General features: G+C 33.8%; 1 protein-coding gene across 11 annotated transcripts in view; it reads left to right on the top strand.

Moving 5' to 3' along the window:
- The window catches only part of LOC145277948 (uncharacterized), a 163530-nt gene that overhangs the window by 33637 nt on the left and 104354 nt on the right, over window positions 1-25539 (top strand). For 3 of the 11 annotated variants that reach the window (XR_013868253.1, XM_080130035.1, XM_080130044.1), the window contains exon 1: window positions 3587-4037. The exons of 5 other annotated variants lie outside the window; for them this stretch is intronic. Coding sequence is in view for 1 of the 6 variants with exons in the window: in XM_080130044.1 (XP_079986170.1) it covers window positions 3977-4037 (61 nt within the window). In the remaining 5 variants the exon portion in view is untranslated. Of the gene's footprint in view, window positions 1-3586; window positions 4038-25539 lie in introns of those variants that run through there. 3 more of the 11 variants (XR_013868256.1, XR_013868252.1, XM_080130042.1) reach the window with 3 other exon arrangements.

Here is a 25539-nt window from a genome sequence, read left to right as displayed (position 1 = left end):
ATGGTAAATACACCATTTGAAAAGGGAAAATTTTTCCGAAATTATTATGGAACACGTCGCATGAAAACAAGTAAGACAATTTACCATACAACTGAATAAATATATACATTAAAAAAAAAAAAATAATAATAATAATAATAATAATAATAATAATAATAATAAAACATATATATATATATGTACTTATTGATTTGTAAATCGCCACTTGTTCTCGTCTCCTCTTACCAACAGCGACTATAATTCATTCCTCGCATTGTGACAGCCTTCTAAATCTCTTTTACATACCTATCCCACACAATGCTTCAAGCAAACTACATATCAATCCTATATATATATACATATATACATATATATATATATATATATATATATATATGCGCGCGCCTGTGTGTGTGTTTTCTTGAATACGATAATTTTCTCGTTAAAATAGTATTCTTGCTAATACTGTCGACTAGGAAAACAAGATTTTTGGTTTCAGGTGGTAGTTTGTATAATATCTCTTCGTGTTTATTTCAGTCTTTTCTTTTATTTTAAAAACTACCCTTTAAATCAGTAAGCTAGCTCACCGCGTCAGAAAATATTGCAAAGAAATTTAAAGAACAAGAAGACTCCGTGGTATTCAGCAACACCTACTTACAGACGGGGCTTGTTCCTATATATATACATATATATATATATATATATATATATATATATATATATATATATATATATATATATATATATATATATATTGCGATTTTTGCAAATTTGAACAAATTTTGACTCCTCAAAAACTATTTTTACCGACTAAAAAAAATAATAAAACGATCCATTAAAAATCCCATCATTAGAGGCCACTAACGCGACTCTGCGGCTATTAGTTTCAGAAGAGATAAAGATTCAAAATATGGAAACAGACAGACAGACAAACATAGGGCACTTTATATATAAGACAATCGGGCGGAGGGGGGGGCACCTGGCTTTGCCCGGTCGTAAAATACGCATAAATATCGTATTTAATTTTTTCAGATTTCGTTTATTATAGAATCAATATTTCAAAAGTAAAATACTGCCTCTGAGATGGATATACATGCTGATGACACTACCCTCTATAATAGGCATTACAGGAATACAAATGAACACATATCTAAAGAAATGGCAAAAACACTAGAGGATGACCTCCAATCTGTAGTGGAATGGGGACATAAATGGATGGTCACATTCAATGCTGCCAAGACTAAACTGGTTTCCTTCAATAATTACAAGAAACCTTCTCTGCCACCAATAGCAATGACCAGTGACTCCCTGTCTGAGAGTACATGTTTCAAACTGCTTGGCCTGACGTTCACAGGAAACATGAGCTGGAACAATTATATTGAAACATTGCCAGGGCCGCTGCGAAAAAGGTAGGCTCTCTCTACCGTGCTAGAAAACTACTGACACCTGAAAGTATCCTGTACCTCTATAAGGCCACCTTTCGCCCATGTATGGAGTATTGTTGTCACATTTGGGCTGGTGCATCTTCTACTAGTCTCTCGCTCCTAGACAAGGTTCAAAAAAGAGTCACCAATCTGATAGGCCCTGAACTGGCATCTAAGCTTCAGCCTGTGTCCCATCGACGAAACGTTGCATCCCTCTGCTTGTTCTACAAGTATTTTAATGGTGAATGCTCTAACGAACTGCAGACACTTGTGTCCCCACGACGTAGACACCCTCGACAAACCCGACAGGCAGCTAAATCCCACCCCCACACAGTAGAGATCCCTAGATGTAAAAAATCTTTCTATTCCAGTAGTTTCTTCCCCAGAACCGCTAGACTCTGGAATTCCATTCCAGGTTCCTGCTTCCCTAACTGTACTGACATGCAGAAGTTCAAGTGTAACGTGAACCGATATCTTGCTGCCCAAATCCCTACATAGTGCCCCCAGTAGTTGCTGCCCCTGATAGTAGCCCCCTACACCAAAGTAGCAATGTGTCTTGTTTGGGGTGAAAACGTAATAAAAAAAATAGATAAAAAAGTATTTTAGTGCCATTAGCTAGAATCGAAACCGAAGAATTCAACGTTAGTGACGTTTTTACTGTACCAACGAACGTACAAAGTGTATAACGATTTTTTTCCAATTTAGACTTATTTTTGACCTTTTAAAACTATTTTCACCGGTTAAAGGCCAATAAGGAAAAAACGGTACATAAGCGACTATTAGTTTCGGTAGAGATAGAGTTTGAAAATAGGGAGATAGAAAGACAAACAGACAGACATATAGCCTTTTATATATGAAACTAACGGGGGTACCTGACTTTGCCCGGACATAAAATACGCTTAAATATGATACTTTAATTCGTCTAGATTTCGTATATATTATTATAGTCTTGATTTCAAAAGTAAAAAAAAAATTATTTGGATTCCAGCAGCTTGAATCAAAACCGAAACTGTAGCAATCAAAGTTTGTGACGTTACCACTGTACCACGTAACACACAAATGAACCGATTACAAATAAAATATGAATTAAAATAAAAGTACAAAATGTATAATAATTTTTTTTTTTCAATTTTGACCAATTTTTAACACTTTAAAAATTATTTTAACAGGCTAAAAATTCATTAAAGAATCTAATCATTTTAGGCCCCTAGCGCCGCTCTGCGACTTTTAGTTTCGGAGGAAATAGAGTTTGAAAATAAAGAGGCAGGCAGACATATAGCCTTATATATATATATATATATAATTATTTTCATGTTTATCATTTTTATGTACCGCCCAGGGACATATAATAATACATTTATAGGTTGATATGCAGGGACCCGTTAAATCCACTTAGAAAGATACACCTCGGTCATCTTTAAGACAGGCATCTAGAAAAGGGAAAACTCTTATGTAAAAGCCAAGGTTTATGATCTGATTTGTCTGCTGGCAGCCATTGCACCGACTAAGATTAGCAGTTGTACAAAAAAGTGCGTTTTGTTCTGTACAAACCTACTATACTAATAGGCCGCCCGTCCTTTCCCGCTCGTAAAATACGCTTAGTGTAATATTTTAATTTATGCAGATTTCGTATTTATTATTTTAGAGTTAATTCTCTATTGATTATTATATTGTACCTAAAATATAGTAATGATTCAAAAAGCTTCTTTTTTTTAATATGACTGGGTGCTATTAGCTATAATCGAAATCAAAACATTTCACTCTCCAGCGGTATTCACTACCATATGACCTCGTCTGTGTATGTATGCGGAACGGTCTCTACCAACCACTCTATCATTTTTTTATCTGCAGACTTGAAACTTTATACATAGAAGATTTGAACATGTGGAACAAATTGGATTTGATTTTTAACCATTAAATGTAGCTGCTAAGTATTCAAAACTGATAAATTTAGAGCTTGACGGGCGTGTTGAATAATGGGACTCACGTAGAAAGCCTGGTAGTTGTTGCTAGTACAAATACATAAAATTGAGAATTGGAATTCATTGTTTTGTTTTTTGTTTTTTTAGATTAGAAAGTTATTCAGTTAAATAATACAAAAAAGTCTGTTACGCCCACAGCTGCCAAAGGTCTCATGATCAAGCTGGAGATATCGGTTAAACGGTGCAAAGTGTGATGTCATTGATTTTAGCGTGAAATGACCGATCGTGAGAACGCAATTTGAGAAAGATTGTGATAAGGTCGTGTGAGAGCTGATTGGCGAACTCATAGTTAGTCTGGCTTTGAAACTCAGAGAGAGAGAGAGAGAGAGAGAGAGAGAGTAGATCGTGAGTTGATTTATGGATCTCATAGAAGAGTGATGGAATTCTCGTGAAACAAAGAAGCACATGGCGACTGAGATGATAGCAAGATAAAGATCACACTCTCCCTCTATAGTAGCGAGAATCAGCAACGCGAATTCGATCGTGGTATAATCAGTGAAGCTGAATAACACTCATTTATACTGTACAGGACCATAGAGACTCGCATTTGTTACTGTGTGCTCAGAAAACTTTTGTTTCCAGTGGTGAGGAATGGCAGGACTCAATCAACTCAAGGACATGGCCACAAGACATGAGAACGAGAAAAAAAAAGGTATGTTTGATTTTATTGTAATGAATATCACATTATGTTTAAAGGCTGTTCTTGCTAATGTAAAAATCTAATACATAAAAGGCTATATGTCTGTCTGTCTGTCTGTCTGCCCGTCCGTCTATCTGTTTGTCTATCAGTCTCGATATTTTCAAATTCTATCTCTCCCGAAACTAAAAAATCACAGAGCGGCGCTAGCGACCTCAAAGGATTGGATTTTTATGGACCATCCTTTTATTCATCTTTAGCTGGTGTAAATGTATTTTAAGGAGTCAAAAAGGCGTCAACATTGAAAAAATCGTTATACATTTTATGCACTCATCTTAGTTTATTTTTAGTCACTTAGTATGCGTGTCACGTTGACCAGTGGTAACGCCACCAGCTTTGAATGCTGCAATTTTGTTTTCGGTTTCAATTCTAGCTGATAGCACCCAAATACGTTTTTTTTACTTTTAAAATCACTACTCTATATATATGCAATATGGAAAAATTAAAATACCATATTCAAGCGTATTTTACAACCAGGCAAAGCCGCCCCCCGGCTAGTCGTATATATAAACGGCTATATGTCTGCCTGTCTCATTATTTTCAATCTCTATTTTTTCTGAAACTAAAAGTCGCAGAGCGGCGCTAGGGGCCTCAAATGATGGGATTTTTTATGGATCCATGTTTTATTGATCTTAAGCCGTTTTAAATAGTTTTTAAGGGGTCAAAAGGGGTACAAAGATAAAAAAAATTGTTATACTTTTGTACATTTACTTCATTTTATTTTTAATTTTTAACTAGTCCATATTCGTGTCACGTTAGTTTTGTGGTAACGTCATCAGCTTTAAATGCTAGTTTTGCTTTCGGTTTCCATTCTAGCTGGTTGCACTCAAATACTTTTGTTTTACTTTTGAAATCACGACACTATAATTATATATTCGAAATCCGAACAAAATAAAATATCATATTTAGGCGTATTTTAAGACCGCGCAAAGCCGGACGCCCCCATCCCGCTAGTACTTTTTATAAACCCTCAAATTAGAAAATGTGAACTTGGTGAAATTACGTAACGTAATAATGCCCCTTTGTGTGGCGAACCAAATAACAATCAGCTATAACAGACTATAGAACGATAGAAGAAACGGTTATAATGAGTGAAAAAAAAAAACATTTTAACGACAATTTGACGTAATTCGATAATGATTAGGGCTATGACAAAAGGATATTCTTTTAATTATTTTGACTCTCGAGTATATATCAGTTAATATCTTATGCTTTTAGATAGAGTGGTGTGGTTCTCAATTGATTAACTGTTTCTAATTGTGCCGGATATAAACTAGGGAGTCAAAACAATGAAAAGAATACTCTCTTGTCATAGCCCTAGTAATGTAGGTGACGATATCTTCGACAATAATATGAAGTGTATGTTTCCGTATAGAGGTTTTAACACGTTAAAACGCTTATATATGAACGCAACAAATACTACGGATGCAAGTTGACTTAAAGTGCTCTTCTACGCATGCGCAAATATAACTTTATACGTTGAAGTGGGTTCATTTTTACGGTTTCGATATTCACCTTTAGTTCACTCAAACAGTAACGAATAAGGCCGAGTGCTAAATGTTTCGGTTTCCATTCTGGCTGATGGCAGCTAGGTCATATTTTTAACTTTTGAACCAACAACTTTATATTAGGCTCAATATAATAATCAATATTGTGTTGGCTCTTTAATAATAAATATGAAATCTGGGTTCATAAATAGAAATAAAATATTAAAGCGATGTGCAACCAGGTAACACCGAGTGACATGCTAATATATATATATATATACAGGGGTCCGACAATATTTTGGGACACTTTAGTATTTGATATTCCGAGAACCATAGAGTGGCGAAATTCCTACAATAGAATAGCATAAACATATAAAGACAATACCTGTAATAAAAATGGGAGAAAATCGATCAGCTAAAGAAAACAAAAATTTAATTTTCATAATTTTTTTACAAAACACACGCAACATTATTTTTCGGACGTCGTTGAAAAACTGTTAATAGTCTGTAATATCACCTTTCTTCTCAATAACTTTTATCAATCTCTTTTCATAATAATCAAACATATGCACAATAACATAACTACGTGTTTCTATTAGTTGTTTTTGGCATCTAGTATTCGTTCCCTAGTTGAGCCTCTTTCGTTATTTAAGGTTCATGCACAATAACATAACTACGTGTTTCTATTAGTTGTTTGGGGCATCTAGTATTCGTTCCCTAGTTGAGCCTCTTTTGTTATTTAAGGTTCATCATAGACAAGTTGCGCAAGCATTCCCAAAACATTTTCTATAAAATTTATATCTGGGCTTTTTGCAAGCCATTCCAAAGTAGTCATATTCACTTTAGCCATCCATTCTTTCATGAGTTTTGACACATGGATGCTGCAATTGTCTTGCTGTACAACGAAATCATTCTCCATCTCTCTTCTCATCCTTGATAGGGCTTTCTCGTCCAGCAACTGTTTGTAACTTTCGCTGTTCTGTCGCCTTTTTAGCCACTCCAACCATATATTTCCATTAGCAAAGATCATACCCCAAACCATAACTCCTCCTTCCCCCATCTGTCTATTGTTTCCGAATCAGTAGAAGAAATTTTTATGTCGACTTACTCCTTCTAAGTTTTTTTTTTCAATTTTCACCCCTTAGCAGCTATTTTACCGGCTCAAAACCAAATCGAATTTGTTCCACAGGTCAAAATTACATATATATATCAACTTTCATTAGTAGAATAAAAATCAGCAGTAGAGTTTGGGTGATATCAGCTCAGAATCGAAAACAAAACCTATAGCTGTTCATTCTTATTTGTTTTCCTCTGAACAACGCCCATATACCTATAACAAGCTTTAAAAAATAACATTGATTAATCGATATACGTATGTTTGCGCGGACACAGAAATTTTTTTTTTAATTGGCTTGGATCTCTTAACAACTATTTTATTTTTTCAATCCCTAATCGAATTTGTTCCACAGATCCAAATATCCTACCAATTATATATTCAGTAAACAAAATATTGATAAGGTAGCTTGGCAGAGACGGTTTATTTCACATAAACAATACCATATATATATATATATATATATATATATAGAGAGAGAGAGAGAGAGAGAGAGAGAGAGAGAAAGAAAGAAAGAGAGAGAGGACGACACTATAAAGATATATATACTAATTCATATAAATTGAAGGAGATTAATTGACTGGCAAAATAATTTTTCAATGAAGAACTTAAGAACGCCGGGTGACATGCTGATATATATATATATATATGTATATATATATATATATATATATATATATATATATATATAGTTAGCAAGTTAGTTAGTTAGTTAGTTAGTTAGTACTATATTTATTTTTAATACATACAGACACTAGTGTTTCATCCTTTCGAGAATCATCAGTGCAAGAAATCATGATTATCGCTGGTCGGGAGACTCGAACGCAGCCACGAAGCCATCTCTGACTCTATTAGCAAGGAACACACCGCTCGGCCAACGTTAACTGCGGGGACAATATAGTTGAAATTAGCATTTATATGAAGCATAAATGTCATTCGAGAGTGATCAAATGATTTAAACATCACAGTCTGCGCACGTGGGCTTAAGTGACCGACTATTTTTATTTCGACTTAAAGCGCTTAACAATATGAAACCAATTCTTAAAGGGGCAGACATAATTAATATATATATATATATATATATATATATATATATATATATATATATATATATATATACACTGAGTGCACAAATTATTAACGAGATAACATTTTTTTACTAGTTTCAGAAACTTACCTGTAGTTTCGTATCAAAAGCTTCGGAAACGTTAGCAATGCTGAGCTGACCGTACTGTGAAATTTTCGTACTGTTGGCTCAATGTAAACAACTTGCCATCATAATTGCCGAATCCACGGTATTTAAGTTGTGTCAAATTATTAACAAGATAGTTTGTTTCGTCAATAAAATAGGTCGTAAAGGTGGTTTGATTACTTCTGAAAAGCGTACTATTATAGAACAGCTAGCAAAAGGTAAAACAACCTTTGAAATATCGGAAATTATAGGAAGGTACCATCAAACTGTGAAAAACTTTGTCAAGGACGCTACAAAGGTACGTAAGAGAGCTGATAAAGGTAAATCCAGAGGTATTTTACGCCGTTTTCTGCTCCAGATTAAGCGTGAAGTTGTTAAGAACCCTGTCCAGACAATTTGAGAAGTCTTTGACCAAGCCGGATTGAAGAATGTCTTAAAAAGTACTCGATATCGCCTTATGAAAGAAGTGGCACAGTCTGGTAATCCTGTGGGAAAGCCGCCATTAAAGCAACATCACATACAAAACCGATTGAAATGGGCAGAGGACAACTGAAAACGGATTTTACAAAGTTTTGTTCGCGGATAGAGGGCGTGTTACTCTTGATGGCCCAGATGGCTGGGGCAAAGGATGGGTCCTAGATGGAAGACATCGTCATCAGTGTTTAAGGCGCTAACAAGGTGGTGGTGGTGGTGGTGGTGGTGGTGGTGGTGTTGGGATAATGATTTGGGATTATCGGAGGTACTTTAGTTGGCTCATGGAGAGTCCCAAAAGGCGTAAAAATGACGTCAAATGCTTACATAGCTTTTCTGAAGGAGAACTTTGAACCATGGCTAAAGACGCAAAGGTTGACGTTCATAAGAACAATTATTTTTTATGCAGGATAATACTCCCTCGCATTCAGCAAACAAAAGCAAAGAGTATTTGCAACAACTTGGGTTCTCTGGGCTACGAAAGATGGAGTGGCCTGCGAATTCTCCAGATTTGAACTCAATTGAGAACCTTTGGAGTATCATGAAGCGACTTATCTATGCAAGTGGACGCCAATTTAAAAGCAAAGATGGGTTGTGTGATGCTCTCCAAGAAGTACCGCGAGTTATGGGACGCGCTCCAAGAGGTATCGCGAGGAATAACTGTTGACAAAAACACAAATTTGACTAATTCTGTGGACCAACCTCTTTTACAAGTCATTCATAAAAAATATCGCATATCCCCTACTAGTTATACCAACGTATAAATTGCTATGTAGTTGTTGTGTTCTAAGCATTTTTCCTAGTTCATTTAATGTTTGAATATTATTTCAATAAAGAAGTTATGGGTGTATTGTGTTTTTTCTCAACCTCGTTAATAACTTGACACACTGAAATAAACAGATATTCCTGTCTTCTGCCATAGTTTTGCTAATACTGCTTTAAATACTTTTATTTTCTGACTGAAGTAGCTGAATAGTATTGTAATACCTTTCTCAAAGTTACATGGATTTTTATGCATTAATTCCTTAAATATTTGTGTGTGTGTGTGTGTGTGTGTGTGTGTGTGTGTGTGTGTGTGTGTGTGTGTGTGTGTGTGTGTGTGTGTGTATTCGGGTATCATGTTATCTTTTTTTGGCAAATGTTATTTAATAATAAGATACGTTCATTGTTAAAGACTTCCGTTATTGTCCTGTTCGTTATTGTCGTAAATATGTGAAAACTCCACACACACATAGAAAGACTATTAAATATATACGTAACAGATCACTCTATAATGCTACCCACAAGACTATACACGAGTATCGATTACAGAAAAACGTATCCATTATGCACACTAGACATACATCAACAAAGAAACACAACCTTGGTTCGATTTTGTAATACAACAAAAATACCCAGGATAAAATATGATATTTTAATTTATGCACATTTTGTATTTATTATTATAGACCCAATCACTGGTCAAAAAAAATTTGATCTCTGCGTATTTTTCAGCTGATTTAGGGCGGATCTGATGCGATGAATTCAAAAGTCAAATTGGTTTTGCTCAACCAAGTCAAGATTTTGAGCTATTGCCACATGTCGTTTTTTACGCTTTTCTTCACATGTACGCATATGTGGAGCATTTTAGAAATTAGTGAGTTAAAATGCCACGTGGAATAATTGTTTTGGTTGAAAATGATTATTTTAATGACAAATATTCAGGTTCGATAATTCTAGGTGATTCCGTCGAAAAAGGGAACAGTTTAACGCCATAAAACTCGAAATCTTTCAAAAGTTGGTGCTCAGCATACAGGAAGAGAGACTGGATTGTGCGTGGGAATTTGTTCCTTACAAAGAAAGGAACGCCATCAACGACCCTCTGGTTAACAGAGATATAATACTCTTCCTGTTACTGCACATTAGGCGCGGCTTAACCAAGGAGTTCATCAAAGTCTTGGACAAGGATCGTAACTGCTTTGCTTCCGTGTGCCAGGCTTTTCCAGGATTGACGACGAAGAAGTTGAAAACTGGCATTCTTGATGGTCTTCAGATCCCACAGCTCATCAGAGATCCAGAGTTCGAAAACTCAATGAGTGAAGTGAAACTTGGAGCGTGAATGGCATTTGTTTTTGGTATTGAAGAACTTTCTTTGCAAAAATAAGGTCAGAAATTACGCAGAACTTGTCAACAACATGCTGGCTGTTTTCAGAAACCTGGGCAGTAACATAAGCGTCATGATGCATTACCTATTTTCACATGCGTACCGGTTTTTGGAGAACGCGGGTTCAATGAATAACGAGCAGGAGGAGAGATTCCAGCAGAACCTGAAAAAGATGGATACCAAATATCTGTGTCGGTGAAACGCAGTCATGATGGCTGACTAATGTTGGAATCTGAAGGGGTGCCTCCTCGCCACTAAGCATGCCAGGAGTTCGAAGAAATGAAAGTTCAAGCCCTGAAGTTTGAATAATGGTGAAGTAAAATGCAATTTACTTGTACTTACCTTTATCAATGACCGTCATTCAGTTTACAGTAATCAAGTGTAAACGACAAAATTAACAGAGGAGTTTTGTAGAAAGCGTTCCTAACATAGACAATGCTATACATATATATATATATATATATATATATATATATATATGTATATATGAGCAAACAGTTAATGAAATATGTTAAAAACACTTTCAAATGAGTTAAAAACATATTTAATTTGAAAAGGAAACACTAGATAAATGAATAGTCCTTAATCCGCGGAGTTTGAAGTTTTACATTTGGATTTTACCGTCACTGGATTTTTTTATCTTCCACCAGACTATCAATTAATGTGTAATCACCTTTTCCTTTACCATATTCCCTCTGCTTAACTTATTTTGTTTTCAAGTAAGATCTTTGACTTATTTGTTGTTTCATCAAATACTTCTGCATGCAAAATCCGATCCTGCATTTTTACTAATTCCTACCCTCTGATGAGAAGGGAGTATTTCTTCGAAACTCCGCGGATTAAGGACTATCCATTTATCTAGTGTTTCCTTTTCAAATTAAATATGCTTTTAACTCATTTTAAAGTGTTTTTTTTTAACATATTTCATTAACTGTTTGCTCATATTATAAGCTCTATTTCCTATTTGGTATTATCGAGCTTTTATATCTGGCTGAGTTAAGTTTATAAATATTAATTCTTTAATATTTATAATTTACTTTAATTTTACCATCTTGGATCATTTTGGTAAATTCAATTGTAATTTTCATTTTATATATATATATATATATATATATATATATATATATATATATATATATATATATATACAGGCCGTCTGGCGTTGTCTAGTCGTAAGAATACGCTTAAATATATTTTAATCTATGTAGATTTCATAATTCTTATTATATTGTACCAAATATATATCAGGTCGTTATTTATCAGATTGGGACAGCTAAATACTCTTCAGTATATTTTAATTCATGCTGAGTTGGTATTGTTAAATGTTTTATAAAATTAGTTATGGAATAAAAATAACAGATTGGAATTTATTAAGCGCAGGGTGGTTAAATTATTTAAAATAAGCAACATATTTCGGAACTTACTTTGACCTAAATATGTTAGCATATTTATATTTAGCAGAGTCGGCCTGTGTACGAAATGAGTTAATTATAACAAATGATTGACCATTTTACGTATAGGTGACGTAAACAGAAACGACGATGTTGTTATATCTAAAGATTTCCAGATCGAAAAAAAGGGTTTAGTTCGAGCTACCGAAGAAATTAGCAAAAAATGTCTCTTGCATTCTTAAAGCTTTAAAGGTCGCATTTAGTAAATGATGTATGGGATCTTGAGAAAAGTTGCCAAAATTCATAAATACTGTAAATAAAGTTATAAATATATACTGAAATATTTCCATGATGTTCCTTCGAGCGAAATGTTCATTAACAGCATTCCAAGTCCAAGGGCCAACCAACTGAAGAGAAAGAAAACTATAAACTATGAAATAAAGTATGGCATTTGTCTGTGCGCCACGCAGACATGAACGTGGTAAGTGTGTCTAACACCCACATACAGGCACATGAAATGACAACACTGCTGTGGCACTATTTCTTTGTGCCACTGTTTCTAACACACTCTGCAGCATGGACGGGTGGTAATTTGGCCATGAGCGTAGAGATACAAAGAAATCCCTTCCCATAATTCCCTTGCTATCTTTCTGTCTCTTTCCTGCACGACCACCATGAAGTGAAGACGAATATTCTGTCTCTCCGTAAATGATGGGAGTATCCCCTCCCTCAATACTAGTTAGGTTAGTTAGCTTTGAAAAGCCTATTGTCAAGTTTTTTAATTGTTAAAGTTTTTGTTATATATATTTTGTAAAATAAATAGTTAAGATTTTTCATATATATTACAATTGTGTCGCGTGTCGTCTTTCTTGTGTCTGCCATAAATGTCTCCATGCATGTCTTAAGTCAAAAGGCGGCCCTGAGAACAAAGAGATGAAGATTCCCACCAGAATGCCACCAGGGTGAAGAGATCATCTTGAGAAAAGAAAGGAGCCACACCCAGATCCAACATCTCAGATATGATTTTCTTCTTGCTACACAGACCCTAATGACTGGCCCATCTTCATATCTTCATGGGACCGCTTTAAGACATTTACTATAACACGTCTGTCGGTCACACCTCAGTGACCGGCTGATAGTGGTATACTGCACGATAATAAACATTCGCTTCAAGAGACACATTTAATGACTTTTTTATACGCACCACAGTATAGATATTACATATTATTTATTAAACACTGTTTACATACTAAGTATGAACATTACCATTATTATGAACATGTTTGTAGAGACAGCCACTATTTTACGTTTACTTATTTATTTGACAACGTTTGTATATAGATAGCTATCTAACACAGACGTTTATGTAAAGTGTTCATACAGGTTTATATACACATTATTTCGAAAGAGTATTTGTGTTAGTTTGTCAGGATTATCTTTTTTTACGGTAGTCTGCCACAATTAGGTTTGAAGCGTATTTACGTTAGTCTATCACTATTATGTTTGAATGTATATTTGTGTTGGGCAGTAATGCATATATTTAATTAAGTATTTACATTGATCTGTAGCGCTTATGTTTAAGAGAGTGATTCCGTTGATTTGTAACGCTTATGTATACAGGCTTTAGGCTGTAACGTAAATGTTTGAAGAATATTACGTTTTTCTGTAACGCTTTTTTTTACAGAGAAGTTGTATTGGTCCGCCACCTTTATTTTAAAAATATTTGCATCGGTATACTACGCTTCTGTTTAAAGAATGTTTGTTATGGGATGCCACACTTATGTTTAAAGAGTATATGCGCTCATCCGTTATGCTTAAGTTGAAAGTGTACTTTCAATTTTCTGTTACGCTTTTGTTTGCAATGATAGTTTTTATTAATTAACCCCGCATATGTGGGGATACCATTTGCATCGCTAAAAGTGCAGAGCGTAACTGACGTGTCTCATACGTTTCTTTTTCTTGTTATAAATGTTAAAAATGATTAAAAAAAAAAAAGGAAATGATTCAAAACAACGATTAAAATATTTTGTTTGCTTCTTAATATTTCGAACATCACAACAATTGTACATTCGTTAGAAAATGTTAACACGCTACAAAATCGATTATAACATTTACTAAATATCAGATTTTCACACAGATGTTTATTGTTAAATTTGAAAGCAACGAAAACATTAGAAAACTAGCCCTCATACTTACAAAGCTGTTTAAACGTTGCCTTAAGAAGAAATGTTTCCCAACACCTTGGAAAACTTCATCAGTCTGTCCAGTATTTAAAAGTTCCGGAGATCGGTCATCTCCCTCTAAGTACAGACCAATCAATCTACTGTGGGTCATGAGTAAGTTGCTGGAATCTGATAAATGTTGCTGGATAGTAAGTTGCTGGAATCTGGAAAATGTGATAAACAGAGAAGTGGTCAACCTCCTAAGAAAAAATTACCTGCCCAGTGACATGCAATATGGTTTCTATCCTGCGAGAATGAAAACCATATTCTGCGAGAATGGAAACCATATTCTGCGAGAGTGGAAACCATATTCTGCGAGAATGGAAACCATATACTGATGTACTATTATATCACAAAGGATTTATGAATCTCTCGACTGGGTTTTGTCTCTAGAGCAGTAGCTCTTGACATAGCAAAGTGTCTTGAATTCAACCGCATAGTGTATTGAATTCAGCCGCATAGTGTATTGAATTCAACCGCATAGTGTATTGAATTCGGCCGCATTTAGAAACTGGTCTGTTTGTTTCGGTCACTATCAAGCTGGAAAACAGTGAGCGGTCTACCATCTATAGAGAGGGTTGGGAGAGTCTTACTAATCTTTTATGTTTTAGTTTTGGACTTTTACCCCCACCCTACGCCAAGGAAATGTCTATAATTCGACCTTTTATATATTTCTATCTTTTACATATCTATCTATATATCTATAAAGTTAAATTGTCTGTGTGTATGTCTGTCTATCTGTGTGTACACATTTCCCTACCAAATTACTCTGTCAATTTTCAGTCCACAGACTAGAGATTTGACATAAGGGGTACTGAGATTTGGGAAAAACTTTTTTTAACGGTTTTTGGCTGTCAAGGGGCCAAAGTCTAACGATCTGACCTTTGAAAACTCTATCAAACTCCTCCGCCAATTTTGGGTCTAAAGACTCGAAATTTTAGATGTAGGTTTCTTGGACATGGATCAAACTTCTTTATTTTATTTGAGCTCAAAACAATAAATGCTAAGGGGCAAAAATTAGGGTAAAAGTTAAAAAGAAATTGACCTCTCAGCCAATTTTTGGTTTAAACATTTGAAATTTTACATAAGGTGTATTCATACATTAGGCAAGCTTTTTAATCGTTTCTTGCCATAAATTTGGCTTCCAAAAGGTCAAAGTTCAAAAGATTTTACTTTTGCGGTTTCTAGCAAACTATTCATCCAATATTTGAAAATTTACATAAAGGGTATTCAGACATGCAGCAAGCTTTTTTTTATCGATCTTTGGGCGAAATTTTGGCTGCCAAGATGTCAAAGTTGAAAGAGTTGACCTTTGCAAACTCTACAAAACTCCTCCGCCTATTTTGGGTCTAAACGCTTTAAATGTTAGGTGCAAGTTACTTGAGACATGAGTCACCTTTTTAATACACACACACACATATATATATATATATATATATATATATATGTATATATATATACATACATACTCACACATATGCACATAAAGTTATGAAGACTACATAGGGCCCAAGCAAAGCCGGGTTGAACTGCTAGTACATAAAAAACAGTTTGATTCATGGAATCTTATGTAAGACGACTTCCAGTGTGCCTGCGGCATTATGGTGAATGACAACTCAAGCTAAGACGTATCTAGACCAGTAAAAGGTTTAGTGACGAGGATGACCATAGACACTTCCCCAATGTTTGAGTGGCCTTGTACCTAATTTTTTATTTTTTTTTATTTATTTTTATTTTTTTACATTTCCGAGAAAAAAATACATAGCTCAAAGGATTTTGATAGACTGTGCATAAAGATAGATATTTATGCAGACGACACGACAATCTATGGCGACATTTCAATGACCAGCAATGATCAAGATCTTTCTGATTCTCTCTTTTCTGATCTAGATAACGTGGTGCAATGGAGAAAAGGGTAATTATGTAAATTTTAATGCATCAAAAACCAAGCTTCTCTTTTGACCATAATCGTTCTGATCTCCATCATGCTCCAATTGAAATGAATGACTGTTGTCTTGGGGAAGTCCCATGTCTTGATAAGCTTCTGGAACACATACATCAAATCTGTTGCCAACATCGCTCAAAAATGGTTTGATTACTCTACAACTCCAGATGCAGTTCTACATATCTATAAGAGTCAGGTACGCCAGAAAATGGAGCATTGTTGCCCCACTTTCTATCAATACTTAAATCTAAACGCAGATTCCATGAACAAAGTTTTATCCCGGAACTACCCACCTTTGGAACACTGTTCCGCTGGCCTGCTACCTGGTTGAATACAGCATGTTAGACTTCATATCTCATGTAAAAGGTTCCTGTTAATCCATCTCCATAAATAATCAAATTCTACCAAATTTATACAATTAGAGATTACTATACCACCACCTTGCATTCATTAACCCTTATTCTCGAGTGGCTTTTGAGCCTTGACAAGTGGCTACTCCCAAACAAAAAACAAGCTAAAAATGGTTTTTACGTTTTTATAAAATGATACTTATATAAATCTTCTGTGATTTAATCATATTTTACTTAATTTTTCATTTACAAAACACTGTTCATGTTAACTTAGCACTTGCTTGATGGTGACACCAATATTTCTTTATATTTCATGTATTTCTATTTTAATATGCATGCACAACCGCATATATACAATTCATTTTATTTCTTTGTTATAACATACATTTTATAAAGACTGTATTTTAATTATCGGTGTTTTTGCTTTTTTGTTTTTTGGGGGTGTTGTTTTTTTTTTCAATATCCAAAGTCGAAAGTCTAACCCAAAATTTGTTAAAAGAGACAAACAAGTATTAAAGGCTAAAATATGAAATTATATATTTAAATAGAAATAAAATATTTTATACTTATGATATTTTTTCTGCTAGATTCAAAGAATTCGGAGGAATATCACTCAAGTCTCCATTATCGCATAAGATTTACGCCAGGTTAACTCTCTTTATTTCAGTAAACTGTTCTATTAAATAAAAAAGATATTATTCTATACATATACTAACCTTTCAATGTAATAAACAGATTTATAAAATGGGTCAATGTGATATCACATTTGTATTATGTTTATATTAAATAACCGCTTTACGGCTTGTTTGAATGATCCGATGCGAACAACGCTCTGCTTTTATCAGAATTAGCATTGCCATTATACCGGACACAATAGATCTTATGTCACTTACGTCAGGATGATAGGTTTTGTCTTTGGGATTACAAATATCACGAATATTTTAATAGATATTAAAAGCCAAATTATTTGGAAATTTAAATGATCATGTCTCTGCAAATGAGCATGAAATATAGTTTTGTTTTAATGGATTTTAAAATAGTTAACATTGTTCTTATGCACAGCACAATCAATCCCAGACAAATCTATTTCTACTACTATTACTCTTAGACAAAAGACCACGCGTCCATTGTTGGCAATACTACATTGATGTAGTCATTCGCGTAAGTTTATCGTGTAATAACTTTGCTCTTTGCTCCTTTCCTTAGAACCATCAAAGTTTTGCGAACGATATTGGAAGACATTTTCTTTTGAGTATGTCCAGAGATAAAATCACGAGAGCTTAAATCTGGTGATCTTGCTGGTCAATTACAGTCTTAACTTAGAGAAATCTCAAGAAACATTTTTCTTAACACTTTACGATCATTGGTAGAGACTATGACTATAGTAGAGTATAAAGTGAAAATATTTACGTGAAATTACCTACACTGAAATAGAAGAAGCGAAATACTTAAAAAGGAAGACGTTTATAGAGTAGTCAATAATATAAATCTCACCTGTCTGTTTTAATGTATGTATGTATGTATGTATGTATGTATGCCTAAAACCTTCGACAGAGGCGACAGATTTTCACTAGATAAGTATTGTTTTAAAGCCCGACCCTTCGGACGACAAATATCGAAAAATTGGCTAAAAATTCCTTCGCCCTCCACTTAGCAGTTTTCTACAGGGAGGATCGGTTTTTGCACCGCCATTTTCCAAGTTATCGTATCGGTTGGAATGACTTTACTTAATTTCAACATTCCGAACTTCCGGTCGCGTCATGGAGTAGCGGTAAGACGTCATTTTTTTTCACTTTCTCTTCCGCCCTCACGTCACGGGTTTAAGCCTGCCTGCCTATTACCACATTTTTTTGCTCAACACACACCTCCAAACACCTGGTCAACGCCGAACACCCAGGCTAGTATTACATAAAGGAACATCTTCTATCATTGTGAAAATGAGGACATCAGAATGAAAAAGAACAGAGAAAAATAAGTGAAATGTAAGAAGTGAAGAAGAATGAGAAATAAAGAAACTAAAAGAAAATCCTACATTGCGCATAGAAAGATAAGAAAACTATAGTAATGATTAAAGTAGATGGCTTTTACCACCTAAATATGCTTTTGTCCAATCATATGGTGCGATCGTCCGATTAGCAGAAATGGAAGAAACGAAACACTTTAAAAATAAAAGATATATAAACTACAGGACAGAAGTGTGTTACATTGCGTCGTTGGTGAAAATAACAAAGTGATTATAATCTTTTGGCATTTTTAAATGCACGTGGGGAGAGTAAAGGAGAGAAAATAAAAAATAAATAAAGTTACCTATATTGATTGTAGAGAAACACGAAAATTACAGCAAATTATTTAAAAATAAACACAAGCTATTTCGGCTTTTAAGATGAAAAGGGTAAAATTTAGTTCGTCAAATGACACCGTCGTTTGATTGCAAAAAGGACATAGTTGCGTTGTATCACAATGCGTTAGTATCTCTACTCACTCAGTGATACACAAATTACATCTTTCTCTCTTATTAGAAGCGTATTTATTAGTCTTAACTCAGCCTAATTCATGAATAACTCTTTATTTTTATTTACGTTGTTTTATATAGAATGTTAGTGTTATAGTGGTTTTATTCGTGCCTATCCTACATACTGAAAATAACGAAGAAAAGTTGCGAAAATATGTGACTATAAAAATTTATGATAAAGAAATAAAAATGCACCTCGATTCGGGTTCAGACCTTTCGATAGTAAATTTAAATATCTGGAAGAAATTGAATAAACACAATGCTGAGAACACGCAAAACAACAAAGGCCGTTAACTTTACTTCGAAGATAAATTTTTAGCAAACGTCACATCTTTTAGGAAAGACAAAAAAATTAAAAGCTTATGTATTAAAAAATACCACGGACCTACTGGGCTCGGACTGGATTTATGAATTTAAATTATGGAACCAGCCAATCGATAATTTTTGCAAAACAAAAATAAAAAGTACAACAGACAACCATGTCTTGAAAAACAAATTAAAAGGAAACTTTTCTAGGTCACGAAAAGCTAAGCAGAAGGTGCAAATAAACCGATACTGTTGTTGATTGAACAATAGTAACTTTCCCTTAACGAAATTATCCTGTCTGATCGCAAACCCCGAAACCAAAATCAGGCAGAATACTCTATCGCTAGTCCTACAGTGATGACACCTTTGCCAACAGACCTAGTGGTAAATGTCTATGCGACTGCAAGCGATTTTTCACCGAATACGAAAACTTCAGCTACACCTCAAAAAAATACCAGTCATAACTCTATTTTTCCCAGTATTGGAACATTATTTACCGAGAGTCAACGTCACTCTAAGATATTACGTGCAGTAAAATAATAGCACTAAAACTGTTTTTCCACAATATGTCGGACCGTTTTAGCCGACGTCTTTTCAAAATAGACAGTTCATCAGGGTCCTAGGTGAGGTTTATTAATTCTTAATTACTTGTGACGGAGTCTACCCACGTAATTAATCTATTGTTTGATTAAATTCTCGCAATTAATACATGGGTAAATGGCAATAAACCGTTTTTCGTGTAGGTCAAAAGAAAGGATTTCGCCATGAATAATGAATCCCAAATAAGTAGAAGTTGTTGAAACCGTCTACGACACGATTGATATTGAGCCTCTCCAAAGCACACCAGAACAACGACGTTCAGACAGGAAAAGGAAAATCACCGAGCCGTTCATGGTTCACCCAAAAAAGGAAAAAAATACTGATACACCGTCTGGAGGGAATGGGTGTTGTGGCGGAACTAGCATATCTTACCTGTTAATAGATTATTCCAATCTTAATAAGTACCGAGAGACTAAGTCGTCAGTCGATATCCAGTGGATCAACTTAGGTCGTTCTTCGGCTACAACGAACAATCCACTTATCGCATGCTTTGCAATACATGTTGTTACTTTATTTTGGCGTTCTATTTCATTTTTGTAACCCCCTTAACAGGGCTATAACAGTTTCCTAAGTTTTGATTAATTTCATTTTATTGGGTATATATAATGGAATAAAATATATTTTGTTGTACTGTATTCAGTAGTTTACCTAGTATTGCATTGTTTTAATTAATATCGCTGAATTCATAAAATTCTTTATATATATCATGTTTTATATGCTCGCTACATGCAGGATTAAACCAGATCGTTTTCCCTCTCTTATTTTTCACCTATTACTAATATCATTATTATTGGGAGTCGTTGTTTCTTAATTATTTATATTATAACCATTTGGTGGATTGACTCATTTTTTTTTCATTATCAATGTTGACCCTATTTCCTATACCGTTACATTTCGAGTTATTATTTATGGTACTTTATTTTATATCCATGTTATTTCTCCTAATTTTTCTAAATGTCATATTGTATGAGATTATATCGCTTTTTACTATTATCTCTACTTTCATAACAGTAAGTATTTTATATCTTCCCTATACTCTGATCTTCTAAGCGCATCGTAGTAATATTCCTTATCTTCATTAAATGTATGTTTATTAGCGGAACTCTTAGAGATTATACGGATACGAACACTTCAGCTAAAATACGAAAGGTTTTTTATTTTATAAGTTAGATAGTTTATCAATGTAGAATGTTCTCTGGTTTGGCTTAAGATAAGTCGTATATGTATTGTCATTTAAGTTTGTAATGATGTTTAGAAACTTAATTCTTGCTTAATTTTTATCTATGGTCATTTTTATTTCACTGAACAATTTGTTTATTTTCCTAATTATATCGATGAGCCTACTTGCACAACTCGTGCTAAATAATGAATCATCTCTATATAGTACTCCTTTTATATTTCTTTTGTTTCGCTTTATATATATATATATATATATATATATATATATATATATATATATATATATATAAGCCTGGCACATACGCCTGAAGAGTCCTAGAGTGGATGAAACGCGGAATAATCAGTGTAGCTTAATCGACATATATATTTTATTACTTACTAACTAGCTCTACCTACGCATTGAGCACTTTTGAAGTAATACTTAAAGTTTACGCATAAATTTATACTTTCGTATATTAATTTTATGTGAGTAAATTAAGTAGTTATATATATATATATATATATATATATATATATATATATATATATATATATATTGAAGGAAATAGCATCGAAAATATTATTACAACCGGATGCGATATATAAGAAAGCCTATTTCATTCAATGGTACAAATATATTCTGGATATAATCGACGCTAAATTATATAAGCCACCTGTGGAAGGTATCAAAAATAAACATAGAAATGTATGTGTAGTTTTGTAGGAAAATAAAGGTTTTCATGATATAAATTTACCTAAAATATTAAATAAACAAAAAACTATACAATTAAAACCATATGACGTACGGAAAAGATCAAAAGTCAATAGTTACATAAAAACTAGGGCCAATCATACGTAATAAAGTTTCCAATTACAAAGAAACGGCATAACATATTAATATAAATGATAATATTATAAATATTCCAAAATGTGAAAGAAATTTTTCTCCTTTCTGTAATAATGATATAAAAAAATGTAATTACAAGAAATTTAAAGACAGTAAAAACTTCTAAATTAAGAAAACTCCTTAGTAAAGATCCACATTAAAGAGAACGTAAATCCCTAAATTACACTAAATGCGTTAAAGAAGTAACTAAAGCACTAAAATGTTTTATGTCTATGGTAAATAAATATAAATTAGTACAGTTTACGTTTGATGCATGGAAAAATTATATACTTGAATGCGTAAATAAAAATAGTTGAATGTATAAAAAAATTTAAACACCCTAAAAAAACTAATCCTCTTCTTAAAAATTCATAAATACTGAAGACTTAAAATACTTCAAGATAAGTTTGTAATAGTCCCTATGTATAAAGCAGCAAACACTATAGCTTTTATATGTAAAAAAATATTATATACAACGTTTATTGTAGGAATTATAAATAAAGTTTCAGATACTTATAAAGTAAGTAATATTAACTTAGCATTATTCTGAATAATAGCATTATTAGTGAAAAAGTAGGATTTAAGTAAGAAGAAAAAAAAACAAAAAAAAAACTTTAAAGTATTATTGGATACATAATATGCACAAAAATCCATTTAGCGATGGGTTTATTGTAGCTTTAAAGACGTGCTTTAAGTAAAGCTATATCTAATGTGTTTAAAATAATTATAAATCAAATAAATAATTTCGACCAGAAAAGAAAATTCTATAGGGATATAAATGTATTTTGGGTGGTGAATAATTCACAACCAATAAAAGAATAATTAGATAACATAAATTCCAGAATAAAAGCAAAATCTTTAGCGACGTATGATTTTAGTACGCTATATACTAAAATTCCATACGAAAAACCTATAAAAGAATTAAATGATGCTGTAGATCTAGCTTTTGAAAGTGGTAAAGGTAAATATATAGACTTTTAAAACTCTAAGGCTTTCTGGTGTAAAAATAAAAACAGTAAAACTAGTGTTTCTTAATGTATTTAAAAAATACTTATAAATCATCTTATTAAAGAATGTTGTTTTCAAATAGGAAATAAAATATTACTGAAAACGATAGGTGTTCCAATGGGATGATATCCTGCACCATTTTGGGCATGTCTGTATTTGCATAGACTCGAATATATATATATATATATATATATATATATATATGTGTGTGTGTGTGTGTGTGTGTGTGTGTGTGTGTGTGTGTGTGTGTGTGTGTGTGTGTGTGTCATCACAAATACAAAATGATATATCTAAAACATATAATTTTCATGGGTGTAGGAGATTTATAGATGATCTTATATGTATAAACGATAATGATGAATTCGAAAAAATAAACATCTTATATATTCAAAAGGAGTTAGAATTTAATTGTGAACATTGGGGACAACAAGCTACATTTCTGGATTAGGTATAAAAATTGAGGATGGGATTTTTCTTTATAAAATATTTCCCTTTTCAAATAGTTCGTATGCCGCATAAAGATAGAACCTGCCCTGTTGTTATGTTTTATGGAAACATTATGTCAGAGTTTTTGAGAATAGCTCGCGTTTCCTTAAAATTAATAGATTTTATACCTCCAGTTTCTAGTTTAGTAATAAGGATAATAAAAGAAGGTGGGGATAAAACTGAAACATTTAAACAAATAAAGCATTTGTTTGTTATCCTGATGCTTTTGAATCATATAAAATTAACCAGAATATATTACTAAAAGAAATCCAAAGATATAGTAATGTATAAAATGTATTATATACAAAAAAATTATATATTGATGTGTCGTGGAACAACAGTAAAAATAAGAACAATCAAGTCGAGGTTCGGTTTAGGAACAAGAGTATTAACAATAATATACAAAGGTAGGAAAGCGTGTATATCTGCTAGGCACTCGGCTAGCAGTTGGAATGCAGTCGCATCTTTCTCACCAGTCTTACTAGCGCTATTTATAATCGGTGTAAATTCCTCTGTTCAAGGAAGACCGGTATAACACCCCCCTTGAAAATATCCCGTCTGGGATTAATAACGTTTTTTGTTTTGAGTTCACCCTAATCAATTCTGTTGATTTCCGTTTTCTGTTTGATATTCTGTTCTCCGGAGCTGTCTCTGGTATGGGCACCTGAAAAGTACAAACACTGTGTCCATGAAGCCCTCCTCGGGCGATCTAGTCACCTCTCTGTTCGAGTATCTTTTCCGAATTTGGTTAGTGTGACGTTTGGGCACGAAGTCTGGTCCCTTAATCATGTAGACCATGTTGCCTATTTGTTTCTCAACAATGCCGGACTCCCAGAAAGTCTTATTATTTTTGTGAATCTTGTAGAAAACTCTTTCGTCAACTTCATACCGTTTTTTTTGTTATCGTTTTTTTTTTTAGGTTTGGCCTATCCTGGTTTGGTAACAACTTGTGAAAAATCGATCTAACCTTGCGTCCGAACATAACCTCAGCAGGTGTCTTCGACATTTCGATGTTTGCATTCGAAGTGACTTTGTAGACTTGTAAAAACTGTTGGATTGACTTATCCGTCGGCGATCTACTAGCTTTTTTTCAGAGCTCTATTGAATGTATCAATGAATTTCTCTGCTTGTCCATTACTTCTTGGGTAGTATGGCGGAATGGTTATATGCTCGATTAGATGATTCTCGCAAACATGTTTAAATTCGGTAGACGTAAATTGCGTTCCACTGTCTGTAACAATGCAATCTACTACACCAAACCTAGCGAATAGTTCATACAGGAAGTTGATAGTTACCTCGGACGTGGGATTCTTACATTTTAATACTTCCGGCCATTTAGATAGGCTGTCTACAACAATGAGATAGTAGAACCCATCTAGCGGTCCTGCAAAATCTAAATGAATCCTAGACCAAGGTCGGTCCGGTTTTGCCCACAATCCGAATTGAGTCGGAGGAGCTTTCATAGCTAATGCGCATCCTCTACACTCCCTGATTTTACCTTCTATATCCTTATCCATGTTTGGCCAATAAACGAAAGAGCGCATAAGGCTTTTCATTCTTGATATAACTAGATGTCCTACATGGAATTCCTTGAACATTCTTTTCTGTAATGTCGCTATATAACAAGACGTTATCGCAAATTGAATAAATTTCTTCATCCAGTTCGTTATTGTTGAGCCTTTCTTTCGTGCGTTATAAAATCGTCCACCTTTGCCTTACTCTTAATCTCATCAAGCGTTACTGGAAGTTCTCTTATTGTGTCACATAACGTATTTTCTACTTCAACTTCCGCTTGAATGGCTGCTATTATCATATCCTCCAATGGTTCTGACTGCTTGGGTATTAACCTCGATAACCCGTCTGCATTACCAAATATTTTAGATGGTGCATACTCCATTTGAAAATCGTAATTCAAAAGTATGGTACCCCATCTTCGTATGTTGTGGTAGTCCCTTTTTCGATCCGAAAATCATTAACAATGGTTTGTGGTCTGTTTGTAACAGAAATTGCCTACCGTGCAGGAAACGATGAAATTTATTTACCGCGAATATAATGCTTGGGCCTCTTTTTCAATTTGTGAGTAGTTCTTTTCGGCTGACAAAAGTGATCGGGATGAATGTGCTATGGGTTTCACTTTTCCATCATCCGTTTTGTGTAAAATCCATGCTCCTATGCCATATGAGCTG

The sequence above is a fragment of the Euprymna scolopes genome, chromosome 6, assembly GCF_053919585.1.
Source record: "Euprymna scolopes isolate OS-2025 chromosome 6, ASM5391958v1, whole genome shotgun sequence".
NCBI lineage: Eukaryota > Metazoa > Mollusca > Cephalopoda > Sepiida > Sepiolidae > Euprymna > Euprymna scolopes.
The sequence above is the reverse complement of the archived record's forward strand: the minus strand, read 5'-3'. Positions and strand labels throughout refer to the sequence as shown.